We start from the raw sequence: 22,105 nt of genomic DNA, 5'->3' as shown, positions 1-22,105 counted from the left end.
AAAAGTCTGACAACACCAGGTTTTAGTCCAACCTATTTATTTGATAATATTCTCACAAGCTTTCGAGGGGTTACCCTCTTCGTCAGGTGAATGGAGAGTTCTGGCCTCAGACAGAGCATATAAAGCACAGACAGTTTAGAGATTACTGATTAAAATGCGAATCCTTACACCTAACCTGCTGTTCAAGACCTGAAGTGGCTGACAATGTGAGTGGTAGGAGCACTGATCACAGTTTAAAGAGATGTGTATTGTCTCCAGACAGTACAGTAAGTGAGGTTTTGCAAACCCAGGCAAGTCACGGGGGTTACAGATAGTGCGACATGAACCCAAGATCCCTGTTGAGACCGTCCTCATGTGTGCGGAACTTGGCTATCAGTCTCTGCTCAGCGACTCTGCGCTGTCGTGTGTTGTGAAGGCCGCCTTGGAGAATGCTTACCCGAAGGTCAGAGGCTGAATGCCCGTGACCACTGAAGTGCTCGCCAACAGGAAGGGAACAGTCTTGCCTGGTGACTGTCGAGCGATGTTCATTCATCCGTTGTCGTAGCGTCTGCATGGTCTCCCCAATGTACCATGCTTCGGGACATCCCCCGTGACTTGCCTGGGTTTGCAAAACCTCACTTACTGTACTGTCTGGAGACAATACACATCTCTTTAAACTGTGATCAGTGCTCCTACCACTCACATTGTCAGCCACTTCAGGTCTTGAACAGCAGGTTAGGTGTAAGGATTCGCATTTTAATCAGTAATCTCTAAACTGTCTGTGCTTTATATGCTCTGTCTGAGGCCAGAACTCTCCATTCACCTGATGAAGAGGGTAACCCCTCGAAAGCTTGTGAGAATATTATCAAATAAATAGGTTGGACTAAAACCTGGTGTTGTCAGACTTTTTACAATAAATGTTGGCCAGCCAACAACACTCATGTCCCACGAATGAATGTTAAAAATGAGCGCGTTGTCTAAGTGTCACCATCCTCCACCCTCTCCCCACAGCCCTGCACATTCTTGCTTTTCAGATAACAGTGAATTTCCCTTTCAAATGCTTCAGTTGAAGCTGCCTCCAGCACCCTCCCAGGCTGTGCATTCCAGATCCTAACCACTCGCTGCATGATAATGTCACTTCTGTTTCTTTTGCCAATTATCTTAAACCAGAGTCCACTGCTTCTCAATCCTTCCACCAACAGGAACAGTTTCTCCCGATCTAACTCTATCCCAATTTCTCAGGGGATTGAGCATTTCTATAAAATCTCCAATTTCTTCATCCTATCTACACAAGACATTTGCCCACTTGCCCCACACAGCCGCAACAGATTTTGGGGGGGGAGGGGGGATTTCCAAAACCCTTTTTGTGAAGAAATGCTTCCTGACATCACTCGCCAATGGTCTGATTTTAATATTACGCCCTCTGTACCAGAGGAAAGAGCTCCTCTATATTGACCCGATCAAATTGTTTTATTATTTTTAATAAAGTGATTAGATTGAGCCTTGATCATCTAGTACTCAAAACAATGAAACAACTCCAGAGGCTGGTGTCCTTTCACCAAGTTTAGATTTATTTACATAGTCAGCTACACTCAGACTTGGTGCTTCCTTGTACACAGAGTGTAAACCCGGAGGGCCAGTAACCCTGTCAGGCCACATTCTGTACACATGCACAGCTCCCTGATTGCACAAGCCATTTCTGCCTTAGTCAGGGAGCTCATGTTCTAAGAGGTCCACACCACGGGCCTCATTAAAGTCATTACTCCAAAGAATGCAAGCCTTGTCCACACAACCTGTTCTCAAATCCTGGGGTCATTCTGGTGAACCGACACAGTATGGGGAGGGACAGTGTTATTTAGTGGGGTGGGGCATGGGTTGGTGTCAGCAGCAATGTGCAAGATGTTCTCCAAGCCACACACCATCCTGACTTGGAACTAGATTGAATGTCACTGGGTCAAAATGCTGAAACTCACTTCCTAACAGCAGTGTGGGTGTACCTACAGGAACCTCAGTGACTCACGAAGTTACTTTCTCACCAGATTCTCAGGGGCAATTAGGGGTGGGCAATAGATGCAGGCTTTGCCAGCGCCACTCACATCCCATGAGAAAATAAAATAAAAAATATCATTAATTTGATGGGCTATCTGAAGTCAGGGAGGGATCCCAAAGCCACGTGAAAGCCCATCGACAGGTCTCCAGGATACCTGTCTGGTCAGAGCCAGCTATCACGGTGGCACCGTGGTTAGAACTGCTGCCTCACAACACCAGGGACTCAGCTTCGATTCCTGGTTTGGCTCACCGTCTGCGTGGAGTTTGTAGTCTTTGTCCGCATGGGTTTCCTCCAGTGCTCCGGTTTCCTCCCGGAGTGCGAAAGATGTGCTGGTTAGGCACATTGGCCATGCTAAATTCGCCCTCAGTGTACCCGAACAGGTGCCAGAGTGTGGCGACTGGGGGATTTTCACAGTAACTTCATTGTATTGTTAATGTAAGCCTACTTGTGACACTAATAAATAAACTTTAACTTTATCACATCAGCAGCAAACCTCTTGAATCTAAAAGAGATGCCAATTACCTCCCCCTCACTACCAAAAGGACAAATGCAACGTGCAGCGCAACTGGCAGTATACCTCCGGTTTACCCAAGAGCCAGTTAACAGAGACTGACGTCTATTTCACAGCCTCACTGCAACTAGAAGCTGGGAGAGAGAGGGAGAAAGATTCCAGAGTATTCTGAGTAAGATCAAATAATAAATTCACAAACGCTGCTACAGGTGCTTGTAAAGCCCGCCGGTCAGAGTGGAACAGAGCTGCAAACGAAGGTTACAACACTGACTGCCTGGTGCCTGGAAAATATTGTTTTGAGTCACCTCAAAGCCGAGAGTCAGTGATTTATCTGTGACAGATTAATCACAACAGGACACGGTGCATGGGGCACGCTGCTATTTACTGTATTTCATCCCGACTGATCCTGAGTAAAGTTAATTTAATCTTTACCGTCTGTAACAGTACGCTGGTGTGTAACTTGAGGTGTTAATGGTTCACTCCAGAGCAAACACTCTGGTGTATGATAAGGGGCTTCATGTAAACAGTAACAAAGTCAAGTCCACAGAGTGAAGCTGTACAGAGGTGAGGTTTACAAAACTATCAGAAACCACTGACAGCCTTCATTTGTTCATTGTATAGACATTTACACGTGGGTCACACTTTGACTAGGTTTGAGTCACTTGGGGCGGGATTTTCCAACTACACTCACTCCCAGAAAATCCCGCCCGGGGTCAACGGACCTTCGCATGGTCCGTGTCGGCGCCTGCTACGGTTCCCGTGGTGGGACGGGAAGATTCCACCCTTGTTGTTGGGCACGGAACAGCTTTGAGAATCGTGGAATGACCACATAACAGGAGGCTGCCATTCGGCCCATCATGTCTGCCAAGAGCAACACACCCTCCTCTCCACACCCCACCGCTTTACACCAGAGCGCTGCTAATATTTTCCCTCCTGCAATTATCCAGTACCCTTCTGAAGCTCATTATCGAATCAACTCCACCAGAATGAAGCAGTGCATTCCAGCTCCAAGTGCTCACGGCTTAAAAAGAACGCCCCCAGCCCCGATCCTCTCACACACACACACACACACACACACCTCCCCCCCCCCCCCCATCCCCCCCAGGCCCGATCGTCCTCCAACCATCCACTCAACCCACCGCCCCCGCTCCCCCTGGCCCGGTCCTCACCCACCCATCCAACCTCCCCCGCCCCACCCCCCCCCCAACCCCAGTCCTCGCCCACCCATCCAACCCCTCCCCCTCGACCCTCATCCAACCCCTCCCCCCCCAGGCTCAGTCCTTGCCCACCCATCCACCCCCCCCCAAACCCCAATCCTCGCCCACCCATCCAACCCCTCCCCCTCGCCACCTCCCCCCCCCATACCCAACCCCTCCCCCTCGCCCACCCATCCAACCACCACCCCGCCCCCCCCCCCAGGCCCAATCCTCGCCCATCCATCCACCCCCCGAGCCCATGTCACCATTGGTTCTTTTGTTAATCATCTTAAAATTGGTGCTCTCTGATTGTCGACCTTTCTGCCAAAGAGAGCAGGTTCTTCCCTCTTGACTCTCTCTAAACCCCCTTTTATTGCTACCCGGTTTAGGCGACCAGTTTATACTGTACACAAGAAGGGAGTCTGGGTTTCATAGAATCCCTACAGTGCAGGAGGCGGCCGTTCAGCCCATCAACAACAGCCCCACCCAGCCCCTATGCCCATAACCCCATGTATTTTCCCCACTAATAGTCCTAACCCATACATCTTTGAGCACCAAGGGACAATTTAGCATGGCCAATCTACTTGCTTCTTGACACAAATAAAATCTCATTAAGGCATAGGTTGTATTTAATTCATTCATGGGATGTAGGTGTCACTGGCAAGGTCAACGTTTGCTGCCCATCCCTAATTGGACAACAACCTGTCCTGGTTCTCCCCCATGCCAACACTATAGTTAAGAAAGCTCACCAACACCTCTACTTTCTCAGAAGACTAAGGAAATTTGGCACATCAGCTACGATTCTCACCAACTTTTACAGATGCACCATAGAAAGCATTCTTTCTGGTTGTATCACAGTTTGGTATGGCTCCTGTTCTGCCCAAGGCCACACGAAACTACAAAAGGTTATGAATGTAGCCCAATCCATCACACAAACCATCCTTCCATCCATTGACTCTGTCTACACTTCCTGCTGCCTCAAAAGCAGCCAGCATAATTAAGGACCCCACACATCCCGGACATTGTCCCTTCTACCTTCTTTCGTCGGGAAATAGATGCATGAGTGAGAGATCACGTACCAACTGACTCAAGAACAGCTTCTTCCCTGCTGCTACCAGACTTTTGAATGGATCTACCTCGCACTAAGTTGATTTTTCTCTACACCCTAACTATGACTGTAACACTACATTCTGCACACTCTCCTTTCCTTTTCTATGTACAGTATGCTTTGTCTCTATAGCGCAAGAAACAATACTTTTCACTGTATGTTAATGCATGTGACAATAATAAATCAAATCAAAATTGCCCTTGAACTGAGTGGCTTGCTGGACCATTTCAGAGAACAAGTAAGAGTCACCCACATTGCTGTGGGTCTGGAGTCACGTGTAGGTCACACTGTGCAGATTTCCTTCACTGAAGGGATCAGAATGTCTAATGACAGTCGATAATAGTCTCATGTCAATATTAGCTTTATAATCCAGATTTTATTCATTGAGGGATTTTATTCAGAGTGGGATTTGAACCAACGTCCCCCGAGAACAAGCCTGGGCATCTGGAGTACTAGTCCTATGACATTCCCACTGCACCATCGTCTCTCTGCCTGTGTTGATCATTCTAACTGTTAAAGATATACCTGTTCATGGTTCAGGATCAATCTTTGGGAATGGTTGGCACATTGATGTCTCATGACGCCAGGGACCCAGGTTCAATCCTGATCTCAGGTGACTCTCACACGCACTCTCCCCATGTCCTTCTGACAACCACTATTGAATCCCTTTGTGACTAAACTCTCCAGTTGCCTCTGAACCGGTGACTGTGGTTAATGACCCCCGAGAAAGATCTAAAGGTTATGGGGCAGGGCCTGGGTGGGACTGTGGTCAGTGCAGACTCGATGGGCCGAATGGCCTCCTTCTGCATTGTAGGATCCTATGATTCTATGATACCTTTGGAGGAGGAGAGGATATAAAGTAGCTTGCTGGAGATTCGTTGTGCAACGATTGTGGGGGAAACTGGAATTCCAGCACAGAGAAGGTTAAAAGGGAGATTTAGGAGGTATTCAAAATCGTGAGGCTTTATTTTTTTCTGAGCAAATAAGGAGAAACTGGCACCTCTGAGTCCACTCACATTGTCTGCACCTTTAAGAATTGATTAGCTGTAAAGACTCACATTCCAATCATTATGCATGTAAATTGAGTTTGTGTCTGTGTGTCATTTTTACGAGCAGAGCTCCCAGCCACCTGACGAAGGGACAGGCTGTCCCGAAAGCTTGTGGCTTTTGCTACAAATAAACCTGTTTGGACTTTAAACTGGCATTGTGGGATTTCTTTCTGTTTTACCTCTGCCAGAAACAGAGGTGAAAGATTCACAGTAGGAGCTTTCCCAGTGACATAATATTCTTGCTCAAAATGTACCTTGCAGATCCTACTCCGATACCAGCAGCAGAGGGAAAGCTGCACCAACATCTCAATAACACACCACTGCTATTCTTTACACACTGAAATTCCCATCCTTCCGAGGTACAAAAGAGGTTTGATTATTAGCCCCTAACCTGCCAACATGCCCAGCATCACGGCTGAAGTCAGCAGGTGAATAGCGACACAGGAAGTTCGGATTACTGCTACAATTTCTGTCTCAGGAAGTTGCTGGAGCAGGGCGGCTTCTTGCAAGCTGTGCCCAGCATACCTTCTAATTCTACGCTTCTAAAGTTTCATTCTAACTCTTAAATTCTCTAACAATGTTCTAATTCAATCTCTTACATATTTGGCACAAGAACAGCTTCTTCCCTGCTGCTGTCAGACTTTCGAATGGACCTACCTCGCATCAAGTTGATCTTTCTCTACACCCTAGCTAGGGCTGTAACACTACATTCGGCACGCTGTCTCATTTCCTTCTCTATGAACGGTATGTTTTGTCTGTATAGCGCGCAAGAAACAATACTTGTCATTGTATGCCAATACATACGACGATAATAAATCAAATCAAAAATCTACTCGGGTCAATTTCCAGCGAGTTCACACCGTCACTCACCTCTTTGCTAATCAGCTTCAGTGGATACTTGACGTTTGGGTCCTCGAGTGTGACTGGTGGACCTTTAACTTTGAGGTGAAGTAGCCTCAGAACAAAGTCAACCAGCGACCATACAAAGGAATGGAACACCTGCAAAAATGGAGGCACAAATATCACCATTGAATCATAAGCACGAGACTTCATTCAACCCATAACCGCCCGTGTTTGGGTTGGTTCGCTCAGTTGGTGAGATTGTTAGTGTGCGATTCTGAGCGATGCCAATGTCACAGCTTCCATCCCCATACTGGCCGTGGTGGTTTATGGAGCTACCTTGCTGTGGAGTGGGCCCCCTCAAATTATATAATCAATTGTCTCTTTCTAATACAGTGAGATGCCTATGGTCCTTTGTGGAACTTTACCTGGTGTTTGAATGTCTAATTTAATCCCATTAATAACCCTGAAAATTAATACTCTTCAAATACAAGTCCAATTGCTTTTTGAAAGTTCCCACAGAATCCTATCCCACCAATCCTTCATGATGTGGAGTTGCCAGCGCTGGACTGGCCTTTAGAAGGCAATAGTAAGTAGTCGCACAACACCAGGTTAAAGTCCAACAGATTTATTTGGTAGCGTGAGCTTTCGGAGCATTGCCCCGATGACCTCACCTGATAAAGGGGTGCTCTGAAAGCTCGTGCTAACAAATAAACCCGTTAGACTTTAACCTGGTGTTGAGGGTCTACTTACTGCGTCTCCCCCAGTCCAACACCGGCAATTCCACATTATGGCTACCACCGACACCACAAACTGCTGGCTCAAAGGGGAGAGGATCGCCAACATTTCAGGCATTGCTTTCTAGATCTTAACACCTGTGCGTGAAAACATTTAATCTAATTTCCCTCCTGGTTCTTTTAATCCTCTAAATATTTCACCTGTTTCTGACAAACCTGTTTGGACTTTAAACTGGTGTTGAGGAATTTCTTTCTGTCTGACCAACCCACCAGAGGTACCAGCTTCTCCTTATTTGCTCTGAAAATAATAAACCTTCACAATTTTGAATACCTCCTAAATCTCCCTTTAACCTTCCCTGTGCTAAAATCCCAGTTTCCCCCACAATGGCTACATAACAAATCCCCGGCAAACTACTTCATACCCCCTTCTCCTTCAAAAGTGTCATAGAATCATATAGTGCAGAATGAGGCCATTCAGCCCATCAAGTCTCCAGCAATCACAATCCCACCCAGGCCCTGTCCCCATTACCCTTAAATCTTTCTAGGGGGTCATTAGTCACAGTCACCGGTTCAGAGGCACGTGGAGAGTTTTATCACAAAGGGGTTCAGTAGCGGTTGTCAGAAGGACACAGGGGGAGTGCGTGTGTGAGTCACCTGAGATCAGGATTGAACCTGGGTCCCCAGTGCCATAAGGCATCAACGCTAACCACTGCGCCAACCATTCCCGAAGATTGATCCTGAACCATGTTTCAAGACAGACCATAAATTGGTACGAAATGTGGGAGAAGTGTTCAGAAAGAATAGAAGGAAGCACTTCATCACATATATCTGCATTTGTATGGCATCTTCTGACTATCTCGTGTTAAACAAAAACAGAAAATGCTGGAAAATCTCAGCAGGTCTCATAGCACCCGTGGAGAGAATAGGGCCAATGTTTTGAGTCAGGATGACTCAGAGATCCAGACTCTCTCAATCCTACAGTGCAGAAGGAGGCCACTTGGCCCATCGAGACTGCACCAACCACAATCTTATCCAGGCCCTATCCCCATAACCCCATGCATTTCCCCGAGCTAGTCCCCCTAACACTAAGGGGCAATTTAGCACGGCCAATCCACTTAGCCTGCACATCTTTGGAATCGCGCCCAGAACAGTAAACTGTAGTCCAGCTGAGAACTGACCAAGGTTTCATACAACTTCCAGGCTTTCGAATTCAACTATTTACAACGCCAAATACCCCATACATTTCCAAAACTCCCAAATTAACTTATCCTGCCACCTGCAAGGATTACTAAATATGCAACCCCCTACACCCCCAACCCCCCCCCCAAATTGCTCTGCCCTTGTACCCTCACAATAGTCCCATTTAGATTACATTGTCTCACCATGTTGCCCTTCTCAAAGTACATCATGGGGCAGCACGATGGCCCCGTGGTTAGCACTGCTGCCTCACAGTGCTAGGGACCCGGGTTCAATTCCCAGCTTAGGTCACTGTTTGTGCGGAATCTGCACGTTCTCCTCGTGTCTGAGTGGGTTTCCTCCAGGTGCCCCAGTTTCCTCCCACAGTCTGAAAGATGTGCTGGTTGGTCATGCTAAACTCTCCCTCAGTGTACCCGAACAGGCGCCAGAGTGCGGCGACTCGGGGATTTTCACAGTAACTTCATTGCAGTGTTAACGCAAGCCAACCTGCGACACTAATAAATAAACTTTCATACTTATCCACCTTAACTGTATCTGCCATTTGTCAGCCCTGAAGTCTGCAATCCTGCTCACCAATTACTGTGTTGTTAACTTTCATCTCACTAAAGACTTTGAAATTGTACTCCCTAAACCAAACCCAGGTCATTCAGGGCATAACAAGAAAGGTGAAGTGAGCCAAAAACAGCCACTGAGATTACTCCTGCACCGGCCTCTCCCGTTTCATCACACAAATTGTTTCTGATGTCTTGGTGACTTTTACAATTGGAATATATATTTCTGCTGCGTAGCTTTCTCCAAAACGAAACGCAGACTTGCACTTTTATAGCACCTTTCACAATCTCATCGTGCCCCAGAGTGCCCTACTGTTAATGAAAAACTTTATCAAACGCAGATACTACTGCAGCAGTCAATCTACACACAGCAAGCTCACACAAATAGCTATGGAATAAATGCTGTTCCGAGCATTGTTTGAGGGATAATGTGTACTAATTCAGCCTCTTAAGCGTAAAGACATTTGGGGGAAAAAAAAAATCCCTCGAGAGAGAGACCAAAACTCGAGGCCACAAATTAAGATAGTCACCAATAAATCCAATAAGGGGTTGAGAAGAAATGTCTTCACCCAGAGTGGTGAGAATATGCACTTGATATCACATGAAGCATTTGAGGTGAATAGTTTTAGATACACTGAGGGGAAATCCACATATTTACTCGAGGGAGGAAGGGGAAGGGTCAATGTAGACTTCTTGGGCTGAAGAGCTTCTCCTGCACTGTATGATTCTTGATGTATGATATGCTGACAGGATAGGAAAGAATGGGGTGGGATTAACATCAGCATGGATCAGATGGGCCCAATGGCCTGATTCTGTGCTATATATTTTGTAAAAAAAAAGCCCCAGGCTATTTCAGGAAAAGTGACATCTGAGGGTTGGGACAGCACAATGGTTAGCACTGCTGCCTCACAGCGGCAGGGACCCAGGTCCAATTCCAGCCTCAGGTCACTGTCTCTGTGGAGTTTGCACATTCTCCCCATGTCTGCATGGGTTTCCTCTGGCTGCTCAGGTTTCCTGCCACACTCCAAGGATGTACGGTTTAAGGTTGACTGGCCATGCTAAATTGGCCCTAGTGTCAAGGGGATTAGCAGAGTAAATATGCCGGGTTATGGGGATAGGGCCTGGGTGGAATTGTGATCATTGCAGACTCAATGGGCCGAACGGCCTCCTTCTACACTGTAGGGATTCTATGAATGCCTCTCTTAACATCCAGGGGCTGATCAAAACAGATTGTTGGAGATTGCAGATACGTCGAGGTACAAAGAAACTGGAAACGCTAACAGGCCAAGATTAAATGGAGTTCTCATGGACTGCAGTTAAATAATTCAGCTTCTTTTTGAACTGTTGCAATGAATCTTCACTCAGTACCTGGCCCTGCAAACTGCCCAGAGTCGTCAAAAAAAAAAGAAAATCCTTTCCACATCTAACCTCGTTCTAACTTAATGATTCTCGCCAAGGACATCAACCTCAAACAACCACAGAATGTACAGCACAGAAACAGGACATTCAGACTGACTGCTGTATGGCATAAACACAGAAACTGTCGGACATACTCAGAAGGTCTGGCAACAGCTGTGGAAAGAGAAACAAAACTTAACCTTTCAAGATGAAATTGACTCTGCAGAACTGAGGCAGAAATGTGACGGGTTTGAACTGTCGAAAGGTGCCGGGAAGGGAACGAGGAACAAAAAGGGAAGGTCTGGAATAGCACAGAGGACTGGAGAGATTAAAGGACATCTTTGTCACGGAACAAAAGGCAAAGGGAGTGATCATGGCTGCAGCAAATAAACAAAACGTTTGCCCAGCGTTTGTACAAATGGCAGAATAATGAACAGCGCTGTCAAAAACATAAAAACCACAGAAAACGTGATTCAGACCAGTACATGATAGAAGAACCCAGTCAAAATAGGAGAGAGAATTCATTCTGAGATTGCAGAACTCATTTGGCTGGGCCGAATGGCCTCCTTCTGCACTGTAGGGATCCTATGAAATCTGCCTAATTGGGAGATTCCTCAAACTTACTTTGAGTTTCACTGGAGCAGTGCAACAGGCTGAGGTTAGAAATGCAAACACAATGTAGAATTAAAATAAAATCAAAATACTAAACGAGAGACCTCTTATTTTTAAATTATGAATCCCAGTTCTGGTCTCCCACAAACATCCTCTCAATCTCCAGCTCCCTCAGGATCTTATATGTTTCAATAAAGATTACCTCTCGCTAGTTGAAACTTTAACAGATACAAGCCCAACCTGTTTGACTTTTCCCTATAAGACAACCCCAATCCCCTATCCCAGGAATCAACTGAGTGAATCTTCTCCAAACTGCCTCAAATGCAAGGGAAACAATATGATTGTATGCAGTAAAACTGTGGCGAAACATCGCTACTTTTATATTCCATTTCCTTGCAATGAATGGCAACATTTTATTTGCCTTCCTAACCACATGCTATACCTGCATACTAGCATTTTGTGATTCACCTATCAAGACACCCAAGTCACTGTACCAGAGCTCTACAGTTTCTCTCTATTTAAATAATATACTGCTTTTCTTTTATTCCTGCCAAAGTGGACATTTTCCCACACTATCATGGGAATTTGCTGTGCAGAGGGACCTGGGTGTCCTTGTGCATGAATCACAGGGAGTTGGTTTGCAGGTGCAGCAGGTAATTAAGAAGAAAAATGGAATTTTGTCCTTCATCGCTAGAGGGATGGAATTTAAAAACAGCGAGGTTATGTTGCAGCTGTATAAGGTGCTGGTGAGGCCACACCTGGAGTACTGTACACAGTTTTGGTCTCCTTACTTGAGAAAGGATATACTGACACTGGAGGGGGTGCAGAGGAGATTCTGGAGTTGAGAAGGTTGGCTTATGAGGAGACACTGAATAGACTGGGGCTATACTCATTGGACTTCAGAAGAATGAGGGGAGATCTTATAGAAACATATAAGATTATGACAGGAATAGAATAGACAGAAGCAAGGAAGTTGTTTTCACTGGTGGGTGGAACTAGAACTAGAGGGCATGGCCTCAAAATAAGGGGAAGCAGATTTAGGACTGAGTTGAGGAGGAAATTCTTCACAAAGTTGCGAATCTGTGGAATTCCCTGCCGAGTGAAGCAGTTGAGGCTACCTCATTGAATGTTTTTAAGGCAAGGATAGGTAAATTTTTGATCAGCAAAGGAATTAAGGGTTATGGTGAGCGGGTGGGTAAGTGGAGCTGAGTCCACAAAAATATCAGCCATGATCTTATTGAATGACAGTGCAGGCTCGAGGGGACAGATGGCCCACTCCTGCTCCTAGTTCTTATTATGATCATTGTTTCTTCGATGTACCTTCAATAGGGAGTCATTAACTCATTGCACATTACCAGATCTCCAGATGGTGCTGAAACCTGCTGCCCTCAGAGGGCTACCTTTAACAAATTTTTTGCCCAATCTGCATATAGATTAAAATCAACCATGATTACATCCATGCCTCTCTCACAAGTCCGCATTATTTGCCCTCGCATACCCTACGCTCCAGTTTTGATTCTTTAAAGAGGCCTGTACACCACTCGTACAAGAGAATTCATCCCTTTACGATTGCTCACCTCTACCCAAACTGATTCTACACCTTTATATCCAGAGCCAAGGTCATCTCTATTGTGCCGCTATCATCCTTAATTAACAGAGCTACCTCTCCAGCATGCCCGAGCTTCCAGTCCTTCCTAATTGTCAAGTAGCCTTGAATATTTAGATTCCAGTCTGTGCCATTGTAAAGACATGGCTGCAGGATGACAATCAGAGCATAAATACTTAATCATAGAATCAAAGAACCCTATAGTACAGAAAGAGGCCCTTCAACCCATCAATTCTACACCGAACACAATCCCACCCAGGTCCTACCCCCATATCCCTACACATTATACCTCTAACCTACGCATCCCTGGACACTAAGGGGCAATTTCTTAGCATGGCCAATCAACCTAGCCCGCACATCTTTGGACTGTGGGAGGAAATCGGAGCACCCGGAGGAAACCCACACAGACACGAGGAGAACGTGCAAACTCCACACAGACAGTGACCTGAGCCAGGAATCGAACCCTGGAGCTGTGAAGCAGCAGTGCTAACCACTGTGCTACCGTGCCGCCCAGTGCTGACAGTACAATATGTACTGTCAATTCAGCTGTTTTCTATTGAATGCTATGTATATTCAAATACAGAACCTTTAGTTTTTATTAAAAGCTACTTGCATAACCTCTGGCCTTATCGGCTGGTTCACTCTTAGCTTGGTATTCTGTTTCTTCCTGCCACAGTCTGAGCATCATTTCCCTTATTCTTTCTTCGTTCTTTCATCTACGGTTTCTCTATTTAACTCATCTTGCCAAACTAGACCTCTTGCCCCACCAAAATAAAAGCAAAATACAGCTGGAAATCGGAAAGACAGACAGAAAACGCTGGAAAAACTCAGCAGGCCTGGCAGAACATGTGGAGAGGGAAACACTGAGTCCGTTGTGACTTCTCAGAACTGAAGAGGGGTAGAGATTGATGGGTTTTATAGTGGGTGGGGGGGGGGGAGGAATGCAGAATAGAAGGTCAAAGATAGGTGGGAGCGCTGGTTAGATTGCAATGGACACCAGACAAAGGGACTGTGAATGGTAGTGTTAAAGACCACAGCAGGTGTTAATAGTGGCAATAAGGTAAAATAGCAAAGTGTGTCAGAAGCAGAATGAGAGTCAGCACTCTGTCAAAGCAAAACAAGTTACAGATAGCCCAGTGGGGGAGGGAGTTGGAAGAGAATCAAAATGGAGGAGAGTTCATGGTCTGAAGTTGTTGAACTCAATGTTAAGTCCAAACAGCTGTCACATGTCTAATCCAAAGAGGTGCTGCTGTCCTTTCTGTCTACATTGGGCTATATTGGAACATCGTACCAGACAAAGAGCTGATACTGGAGCACGAGAGCCAGATGGAGCGCGAAAATGGCAAGCACCTGGAAAGCCAGGCTCCTGCTTGCAAACCGAGCAAAGGTGTTCCGTAAAGCAGCCAGCCAGTCTACATCCCAGTCTCCCCAATGTAGAGGAGACCACACTGGGGGCAGTTGATACATCAGAACAAATTGAAGAAGGTTGCATGCAAACTCCTCCACTTGAAATGAGTGTTTGGGGCCTTAGAACGAGAGGAGGTAAGGGAGAAGATGTTACACCTCCTTCAATTGCATGGGATGGGGATATGGTGTCAGGGGTGTTGGAGGAGTGGACCAGAGTGTCAGAGAGAACGGTCCCAAAGGAATGCTGACTGGGGGGGGGGGGGGGGCGGGGAGACGCAGGATGCTTCTTTGACTAATGAAAGGGTGAGGAGAGACTGGGAGAATGGGACGGAGTCCTTACAGAAACAGGGTGCGAATAGCTGTAGTCGCGGTAGCTGTGGGAGTGAATGGGCTTGAAATGAATATTAATGAACTGTCGCTCATCAGGAGTAAGGATAGGTGTAGGGAGGGCAGGGGGCGGGTGAGAGAAGAGTGGACACTGGCTTCAACAACTTCAGACCATGAACTCTCTCCTCCATTCTGGTTTATGTTCCCCTAACCCTCTCCGCCACTGGACCATCTGCAACTAGTTTTGCTTTCACTGAGGGCTGACCCTTGTTCTGCTACTGATGCATTCTGTTACCTTATTTTTGTGCCACTACTTGCATCCTATTTAGTTTTTAACCACATCATTAACACTCCTGTTGTCTTGGGTCCATGACATTTATCAGTCTGCCCTGAGCTCCCACCTACTGCTGACCTTCGATTCTGCTCCACTCTCTCTCCTCCGCTCTAGAATCCACCACATTCTAACCCTCTTCAGCTCTGAAGGAGTCATGCAGACACAAAACGATTAACCTAATTCTTTCTCCACGGACTTTGCCAGACCTGCGAGTCTTTCTGGCACTTTCTGTTCCAACCCTAGCCCCCAAGTTTAAAGCCCTCAGTACTGCCCTAGATTGCCAAAACACTCACCCCAGCACAGTTCACATGAACACCTGTCCCAGCATCACAGCTCCCATTTTCCACAGTGCTGCTGCCTAATGAGCCAAAACCCATTCCTCACACACCATGTAATTCTCTAATCTAATTCACTCTACAGCTGCTCGGAGTTTAGGTAGTAATCCAGAGATTATTATCTTGTATTTCTGCTTTTAAATTTAGCCTCCATCTGATCATACTCCCTCAATAGAACCACTTGCCCCGTTCTGCCTGTCAAGAGGAGCTACATGGTGCACAACCATTGGATCCTCGCCAAAGTTCTACTGCAACCCAGACCAAACATCTCAGCCCCTGGCACTGGGCAGGCAATATGGCTGGCTGGCTTCCCACTCTTGGCTGCAGAGAACTCTCTATCCCCTTGACTATGCTGTCACCTACTCCCATTGCAAGGCTATTAACTCCCCTCCTGCCTAACTGGCGTCCTGTATCCTGCAGCCGTGGTCAGTTTGTTCACCCACCCTGCAGAACTTTGAACCCGTTTGCGGTAAAACTGGCTAAGGCACCCCTGTCCTCTGGGCTCCCGACCTGCCTTATTCACGGTCAAACCTTCCTGTCCCTGATGACTGACCAAATCAAAGTTCAACAGGTTTATTTGGAATCACAAGATTTCAGAGTGCTGCAAAAGCACACGATTACAAATAAACTTGTTGGACTTTAATCTGGTGTTGCGAGACTTCTTACTGTACCCTGCCCAGTCCAAAGCCGGCATCTCCACATCGTGACTGACCGAATCGGAAAACCCTACATTAAGGGACATGACCATAAGCGTCCAGATACATTGCTGTCTGCAGCTCAGCCTCCAGCTCAAAAACTCTGAGCCACAACCCCTCAGACAGCAGAAGTGCTTGCCCTGGATCACACTTGTGTCCAGGAACATCCAACGCTACAGTCCAACACATTACCTGGTTGTTATCCATTTGTGGCAATTTGCTATGCATAAACTGAGGGCTGTTAATAGTAACCACACTTCAATAAGTACAACTTTGGCTGAAAGTGCTTTGAGATGGCCTTAAAGTTGTGAAAGAGAGAGACAATCTTGCATTCCTACAGCCCCTTTCACATCTCAGAATGCTTTAGAAATTTAGTCACAGAAGTGTAACATGGGAAGCACTGCAGCCAATTTGTGCACAGCAAGCTCCCACAAACAGCAGAGTGATAATGAACAGATGATCTGCTGTGATACCATGGTTAATGTTGTCCAGGGTAACAGGGAGATCATACCTACTCTAACATACAACCACAAGAAAGAGTAGACAGGGTCTTTGAAAACCAGTATTGCCAATCTGTCCTTGAGTCCCTACAGCACAGAAGGGCCATCAAGCCTGCATCAACAAAAATCCCATCCAGCCCATATCTCCACATACTTACCCAGCTAGTCCCCCTGACACTAAAGGGGCAATTTAGCATGGCCAATCAACTGAATAACACCACCTCCCCCCCTCCCCACATCTTTGGAGTGTGGGAGGAAACCCACACAGGATCAGGGAGAACATGCAGACTCCACACAGACAGAAACCCGAGGCCAGAAGCGAACTTGGGTCCCTGGCGCTGTGAGGCAGCAGTGCCACCCTGCCGCAGCACTCCCTCAATAGTGCACTGAAGTGTCAAACCTTCCCCTTTACATTCAAGTCCTGGTGTGAGATTTGAACACACAACCTCCAGACTCAAGAGGCGAGAATCTACCCACAGAGCCACAGCTAACAAAATGGCGCTGCATCAATACAAGTCAGGAAGCTACAAGCTGCCAGTCCTGTTACTCTGTAAAACCAGCACTCCCAGGCTGAGGGCCAATGGATTCTGTCAGACTTTCCAAAGTCAGACGCTGCAATCAGAGGGGCCCAGATGGGGTGGAGACTGTTCCTACTGCAACTAAACCCTCACCTAAAGCATTGCTGGTGACACCCTCCTTGAGAGAGAGGCGGGGGACACCCAGCTCGAGAGAGAGGGAGACAAGTTAACGCAAGGCTGGGAATCAGTGGTCTGTTTTAGATCGTGACCTGGGTTTACCCAGAACCAGGAAATCCCCAGCCACTGACCTCAGTTATCTGTCAGTGAACAAGGTAGTGTATGTATGCTACAAAGCCACAGATAATGGAGCTCTCAATCACCCATCTCACCTCAATTTTACCCTCTTCCTCCATATCTCCCGCTTCTCAGTTACAAATGGCCTTGCCAGCGAGGCTCACATTCTAATGAATGCTTTGACTTGACCCCTTCAATTCTGTCTCTCTCCTCATTCCTTTTCACTGTCTCCCCCTCCTTCCTCCCTCCTCACTTGACTCCACATTTTCTTTCCCTATCTCTCCCATTTTCACCTTTCTTCTCAATGCCCTCATTCTCTCTCACACCCCAGCCATTTGCCTCCACCTTCCTGGGTCAATTCATTCCCTCCCCCAATTCCTGACCCAATCCACCTCCATTCCATCATTCACTCCATTCCCTCTCCTCTCCCTCCATTCCCTACCCTGGTCAATCCTCTCCCTCTCCCTCCACTCCCTCATTCCCTATCCTGATCAGTCCTCCCCGCTCCCTCCAATCCCTCATCCTCCGCCCCCTCATTCCCTACCCTGATCAATCCTCCCCTCTCCCTCCATTCCCTCATTCCCTACCCTGATCAATCCTCTCCACATTGTCTCTTCTGCAGGAATCCGGACACAAAGTAACCGCACCCTGGCTCCGCCCACATGCCTTATCCTGATTGGCCGTCCCGCCCCTTCACCTCGCGCGCCTATTGGCTGCACCTCACCCCGCCCCCTCGCCGTGATTGGAGGGTCCCTCAGTCAGTCGGCGACGGGTGGCAGGCGGCGGGGCCAATGGGCGAGCGGCGTGAGGGCGCAGGGGGGGGGAGCGAAGTGCCGGAGAGTCCGTACCGGCGCAGCGGGAGCGGAGCATGGCAGCGGGGTGAGTGAGTGCGGGAGGGAGCGGCGCGGCGGAATGGGCGCAGCAGCGGGCGCGGCGGGGGAATGGGCGGAGCGGGACAATTCCGTTATCCAGCTGGGGTCTGTCACATTGCAGGAGGCTGGATTGTTCTGCTGGGTTTTGGAGATGGAGGGGACCGGGTTTGATGGAGGTGGACATCATCTAAATCTGTCACCATCTGCAGTAACCAAATAAAAGCTGCTTCTATTCACTCAGTAAAATAATGCGTGAGGGGAGGGTGGAATTGGGGGTGGGTGGGTGGGTGGGGGAGGGTGTAGGCAGTAAGGGTGGGTGAGGGGGAGGGGGTAAGAGGGTGATGTCTGTAAGCTTGTTGTCCTGGAGGATCAAGATTGGTGGAATGGCAAATTGTGCGGAGGGTGTGGCGAGTCTGCAGAAGGATCTAGATAGGCTGGGCGAATGGGCCAGGAAATGGCAAATGGAATTTAATGTTGGCAAATGTGAGGTGGTCCACTTTGGTAGGAAGAATGGTAGGAAGGATTATTACTTAAGTGGCGAAAAACTGCAGCAGGCGACGGTGCAGAGGGACCTCGGGGTCCTTGTGCATGAGTCGCAAAAACCCAGCTTGCAGGTGCAGCAGGTGGTCAGGAAGGCGAATGGGATACTGGCCTTCATCGCAAGGGGGATTGAATATAAAAGTAGGGAGGTCTTGCTGCAGCTGTATAGGGCATTGGTGAGGCCGCAGCTGGAGTACTGTGTGCAGTTTTGGGCGCCGCACCTGCGCAAGGATATTTTGGCCTTGGAGGGAGTGCAGAGGAGGTTTACTAGGCTGATGCCGGAGTTGAGGGGATTGAGCTATGAGGAGAGGCTGAATAAACTAGGCTTGTACTCGTTAGAGTTTAGAAGAATGAGGGGAGATCTCATTGAGACGTATAAGATGATGAATGGGATGGATAAGATAGAGGTAGAGAGACTCTTCCCGCTCAGAAAGGATAGTAGGACTAGGGGCCACAGCCTCAAGATAAAGGGGGGGCGGTTTAGAACGGAGTTGAGGAGGAACTTCTTCACTCAAAGGGTGGTGAATCTCTGGAATTCTCTGCCCGTTGAAGTGGTGGAGGCTGCCTCGCTAAATATTTTTAAGACGCGGGTTGATGGGTTTTTGATAAGAGAGGGGATTAAGGGTTATGGGGAGAGGGCGGGAATGTGGAACTGAGCCACGACAGATCAGCCATGATCTTATTGAATGGTGGGGCAGGCTCGAAGGGCTAGTTGGCCTACTCCTGCTCCTATTTCTTATGTTCTTATGTTCTTATTCTGTTCCTGTGTCTTATGGAAACTTGGAGGAAGCTCATGCAGACTCCATACAGCCAGTGACCTAAGCCGGGAATTGAACCCTGGCCCCTGGCGCTGTGACGCAGCAGTGCTAACCACTGTGCAGTGCACTGACCATCAATGATTTCAAATGGAAATTGGATGGGGGGGGGTGCGGTTGGAGGAAAATTATCTTGTAGAGCTACAGGGAAAGAGCAGAGTGGGGACGGTAGAGTGGGATGGGACTGCCTGGATTGCTGACATGAGTTTGGTGGGCTGAATGGCCTCCACCTGATAAAGTATCACCAAAGATTGGTTATCTTTCCAGTACTTCTGCTTGTTGTGGGATCTTGCTGTGCTGTGTGCACGTTGGAGCTTGGATCTTTAAATAATTTCACCTGCCCGTGATCAAATTTAATGTTCAATGTGACATTTTCCTGGTGTTTGAACAGTCGGGTTGGCTAGGATGCAAGATCAGGATATGGTGGATTGTCTATTCATTACAGTTCTGTTTAATTAATGCCCTTACATCATTATCCTCAATATAATTTTATTCCTATGTTTGGAATTAATTAAAAATGAACAAATTGTGCAACTGATTGTAGCAAATAGTAGTAACTGCTTGCTGTATATTTATTTCTCAGACAAATCAAAGCAGTAGTTATGTACTGTTTAAATTACTAGCACAGCGCCAGAGTAATTAGAGTCTTCCTTGTATCTTTAATATTGAGTGTCTTGTTTTAAAGTGTCACCACAGGGATCTGTGTATTTCATTGCTTGGTCTGTCATCCGCAAAGTGGTGGGATACAGAAATAGTGAGAGGGCACAGTTACACTGATTGATGTGGGGAGACTGGAGTGTGTGGGCAGGTTCAGAGAGAAACAGCAATGTAATCAATTGGCGCCAAAGCCACTACAAGGACGTAGCAGTGGTGGGGCAGGGGGAGCCAGCCTATTTATTCGGAACGACGTCTTAAGACTGTACGTGACTTCGCGTGAAAGCGTTTGAGTAGGTTTAGGGTGTCACTTCAGAGAGCGATAACTGGCGATGTTTGCACGCTTGACGTGAAGTTGGTGCTATTAACTGCCTCCAGACCATTTGAGCCGATCGTTTGCAATCAAATTGCTTTGGGTCTAACCGGAAGAGTTCTCCCCAAGGTAAGTAACGCATTTGTTGTAGAGAATGAAACTGGGTGAGCCTTTCCTCCATCTAATCCTCATTCAGTATTGGCTGCCAGCTGATCTGAGCGTGTCATCTGGAGGAGAAAAAAAAATCCTGTGACAACAGTTAATAGTTTGGGACTCCTTGAGAGACTGCAGGAGTTGGCGGGAGGTAACTAGAATAATTCTGGTGTTGAGGGATTTTACTACAAGGTTAGCTTGCAAAGGCTGGGGGTGATTGTCTTTGGAGCAAAGGAGGTTGAGGGGAGATTGAATAGCAGTGTACAAGATTATGACAGGTTTACGTAAGGTAGACAAAGAAAAGGTGCAGGGGTGATGTGAGAAAGAATTTTTTATGTGGTGGGTGGTAATGAGCTGCAACTCTCTGCCTATCAATAAATGAATTCAAAACAAAATTGGGTGCATATATGAGGGACATAAACTAGCAGGGCAAGAGCGGATGGGGGAGGGACTCATTGGATTGGGACCCGGTTCGATTCTGGTCTTGGGTGACCACGTGTGGACTTTGCACGTTCCCCCTGAGTCTGCGTGGATTTCCTCTGGATGCTCCGGTTTCCTCCCACAGTCCAAAGATGTGCCAGTTAGGTGGATTGGCCATGCTAAATTGCCTCTTAGCGTTCCAAGATGTATAGGTTCAGGGAATTAGTGGGGTAATGGGACCTGTTCAAGATACCCCGTGGGAGAGTCGGTGCTGATGTGATGGGCTGAGTGGGCTCCTCCTGCACTGTAGGGATTGCTTTAGAGACCTGTCGAAGCCACAGGTATAAACAGAATTGCTGCTGCACACATCTGTATAAACATCTTGTGTCAATATATACTGCCATTCTTTCTCCAGTAAACCTTCCCTTTTTGGTATCAAACAGGATCCCTTCTGGGAAGGTGCCCAGTTGATGGGACTTGTGAATAAGGCTGAGATATGAATCTTGCAACATGTGGCTAATGCCCTTGATCTCTGTTCAGTCTCAATCTGTGTACACAATTCTTGAATGTTTTAATTGCTTTGTTAGTGCTTTGCCACTGGATCGCTGCAGTTTCCATTAAGCAGGTGTGTGAGTTGATCTTGAAACAATAAGTGAATTGAAAAATAATAAACGTTATCTGGGAATGAGTAATATCGTTGCCAATCTCTAATCTATATTCGTTGCTGCCAGAACCCTTAAAGGATTTTTTTATTGAGTTTATAAATGATAAACTTATCAGTTCCTGAGATCCTTATTAGTTTACAAAAGCATTTACATCCTGAAGCTTTTGAGGAACCAGCCAGAGATTTCTGTAGAGAGCGATAAACAGAAATTCAAACTTCCAGTTAATGTCCCAGAGTGCAGGATTTCATGTTTTAAAACTTTTACTGTAATAAATGACTAAAAAAACTATTGACTAAAGAATATTTTCTTTCTGTAGGCAATCTATGCTTTAAACTGCAGAAAATTGATTCCTCATTTAAACTTTCAGTGCAACCAAAAATCTCCCGCTGTATTTATGTTATTCTGCCCTGCTTGCTATTTATTTTCCCA

General features: G+C 46.9%; 2 protein-coding genes across 3 annotated transcripts in view; one reads left to right on the top strand and one right to left on the bottom strand.

Moving 5' to 3' along the window:
* LOC145344299 (NADH-cytochrome b5 reductase 3-like) overlaps window positions 1-17,900 on the bottom strand; it is a 40,326-nt gene extending 22,426 nt beyond the window's left edge. The window contains exons 1-2 of the mRNA XM_080191370.1: window positions 17,832-17,900; window positions 6,764-6,892 (exon numbers count right to left, since the gene is read on the bottom strand). Of these exons, the coding sequence (XP_080047496.1) occupies window positions 6,764-6,892; window positions 17,832-17,852 (150 nt within the window). The 5' untranslated portion in view covers window positions 17,853-17,900. The remainder of the gene's footprint in view (window positions 1-6,763; window positions 6,893-17,831) is intronic.
* A 169-nt stretch (window positions 17,901-18,069) lies between these two features.
* endouc (endonuclease, polyU-specific C) overlaps window positions 18,070-22,105 on the top strand; it is a 35,554-nt gene continuing 31,518 nt past the window's right edge. The window contains exon 1 of one of the 2 annotated variants that reach the window (XM_080191368.1): window positions 18,070-18,123. In XM_080191368.1, the coding sequence (XP_080047494.1) occupies window positions 18,113-18,123 (11 nt within the window). In that variant the 5' untranslated portion in view covers window positions 18,070-18,112. Of the gene's footprint in view, window positions 18,124-20,444; window positions 20,568-22,105 lie in introns of those variants that run through there. The other variant, XM_080191369.1, reaches the window with a different exon arrangement.

The sequence above is a fragment of the Carcharhinus amblyrhynchos genome, chromosome 6, assembly GCF_965287045.1.
Source record: "Carcharhinus amblyrhynchos chromosome 6, sCarAmb.v2.hapA, whole genome shotgun sequence".
NCBI classification, from domain to species: domain Eukaryota; kingdom Metazoa; phylum Chordata; class Chondrichthyes; order Carcharhiniformes; family Carcharhinidae; genus Carcharhinus; species Carcharhinus amblyrhynchos.
The sequence above is the reverse complement of the archived record's forward strand: the minus strand, read 5'-3'. Positions and strand labels throughout refer to the sequence as shown.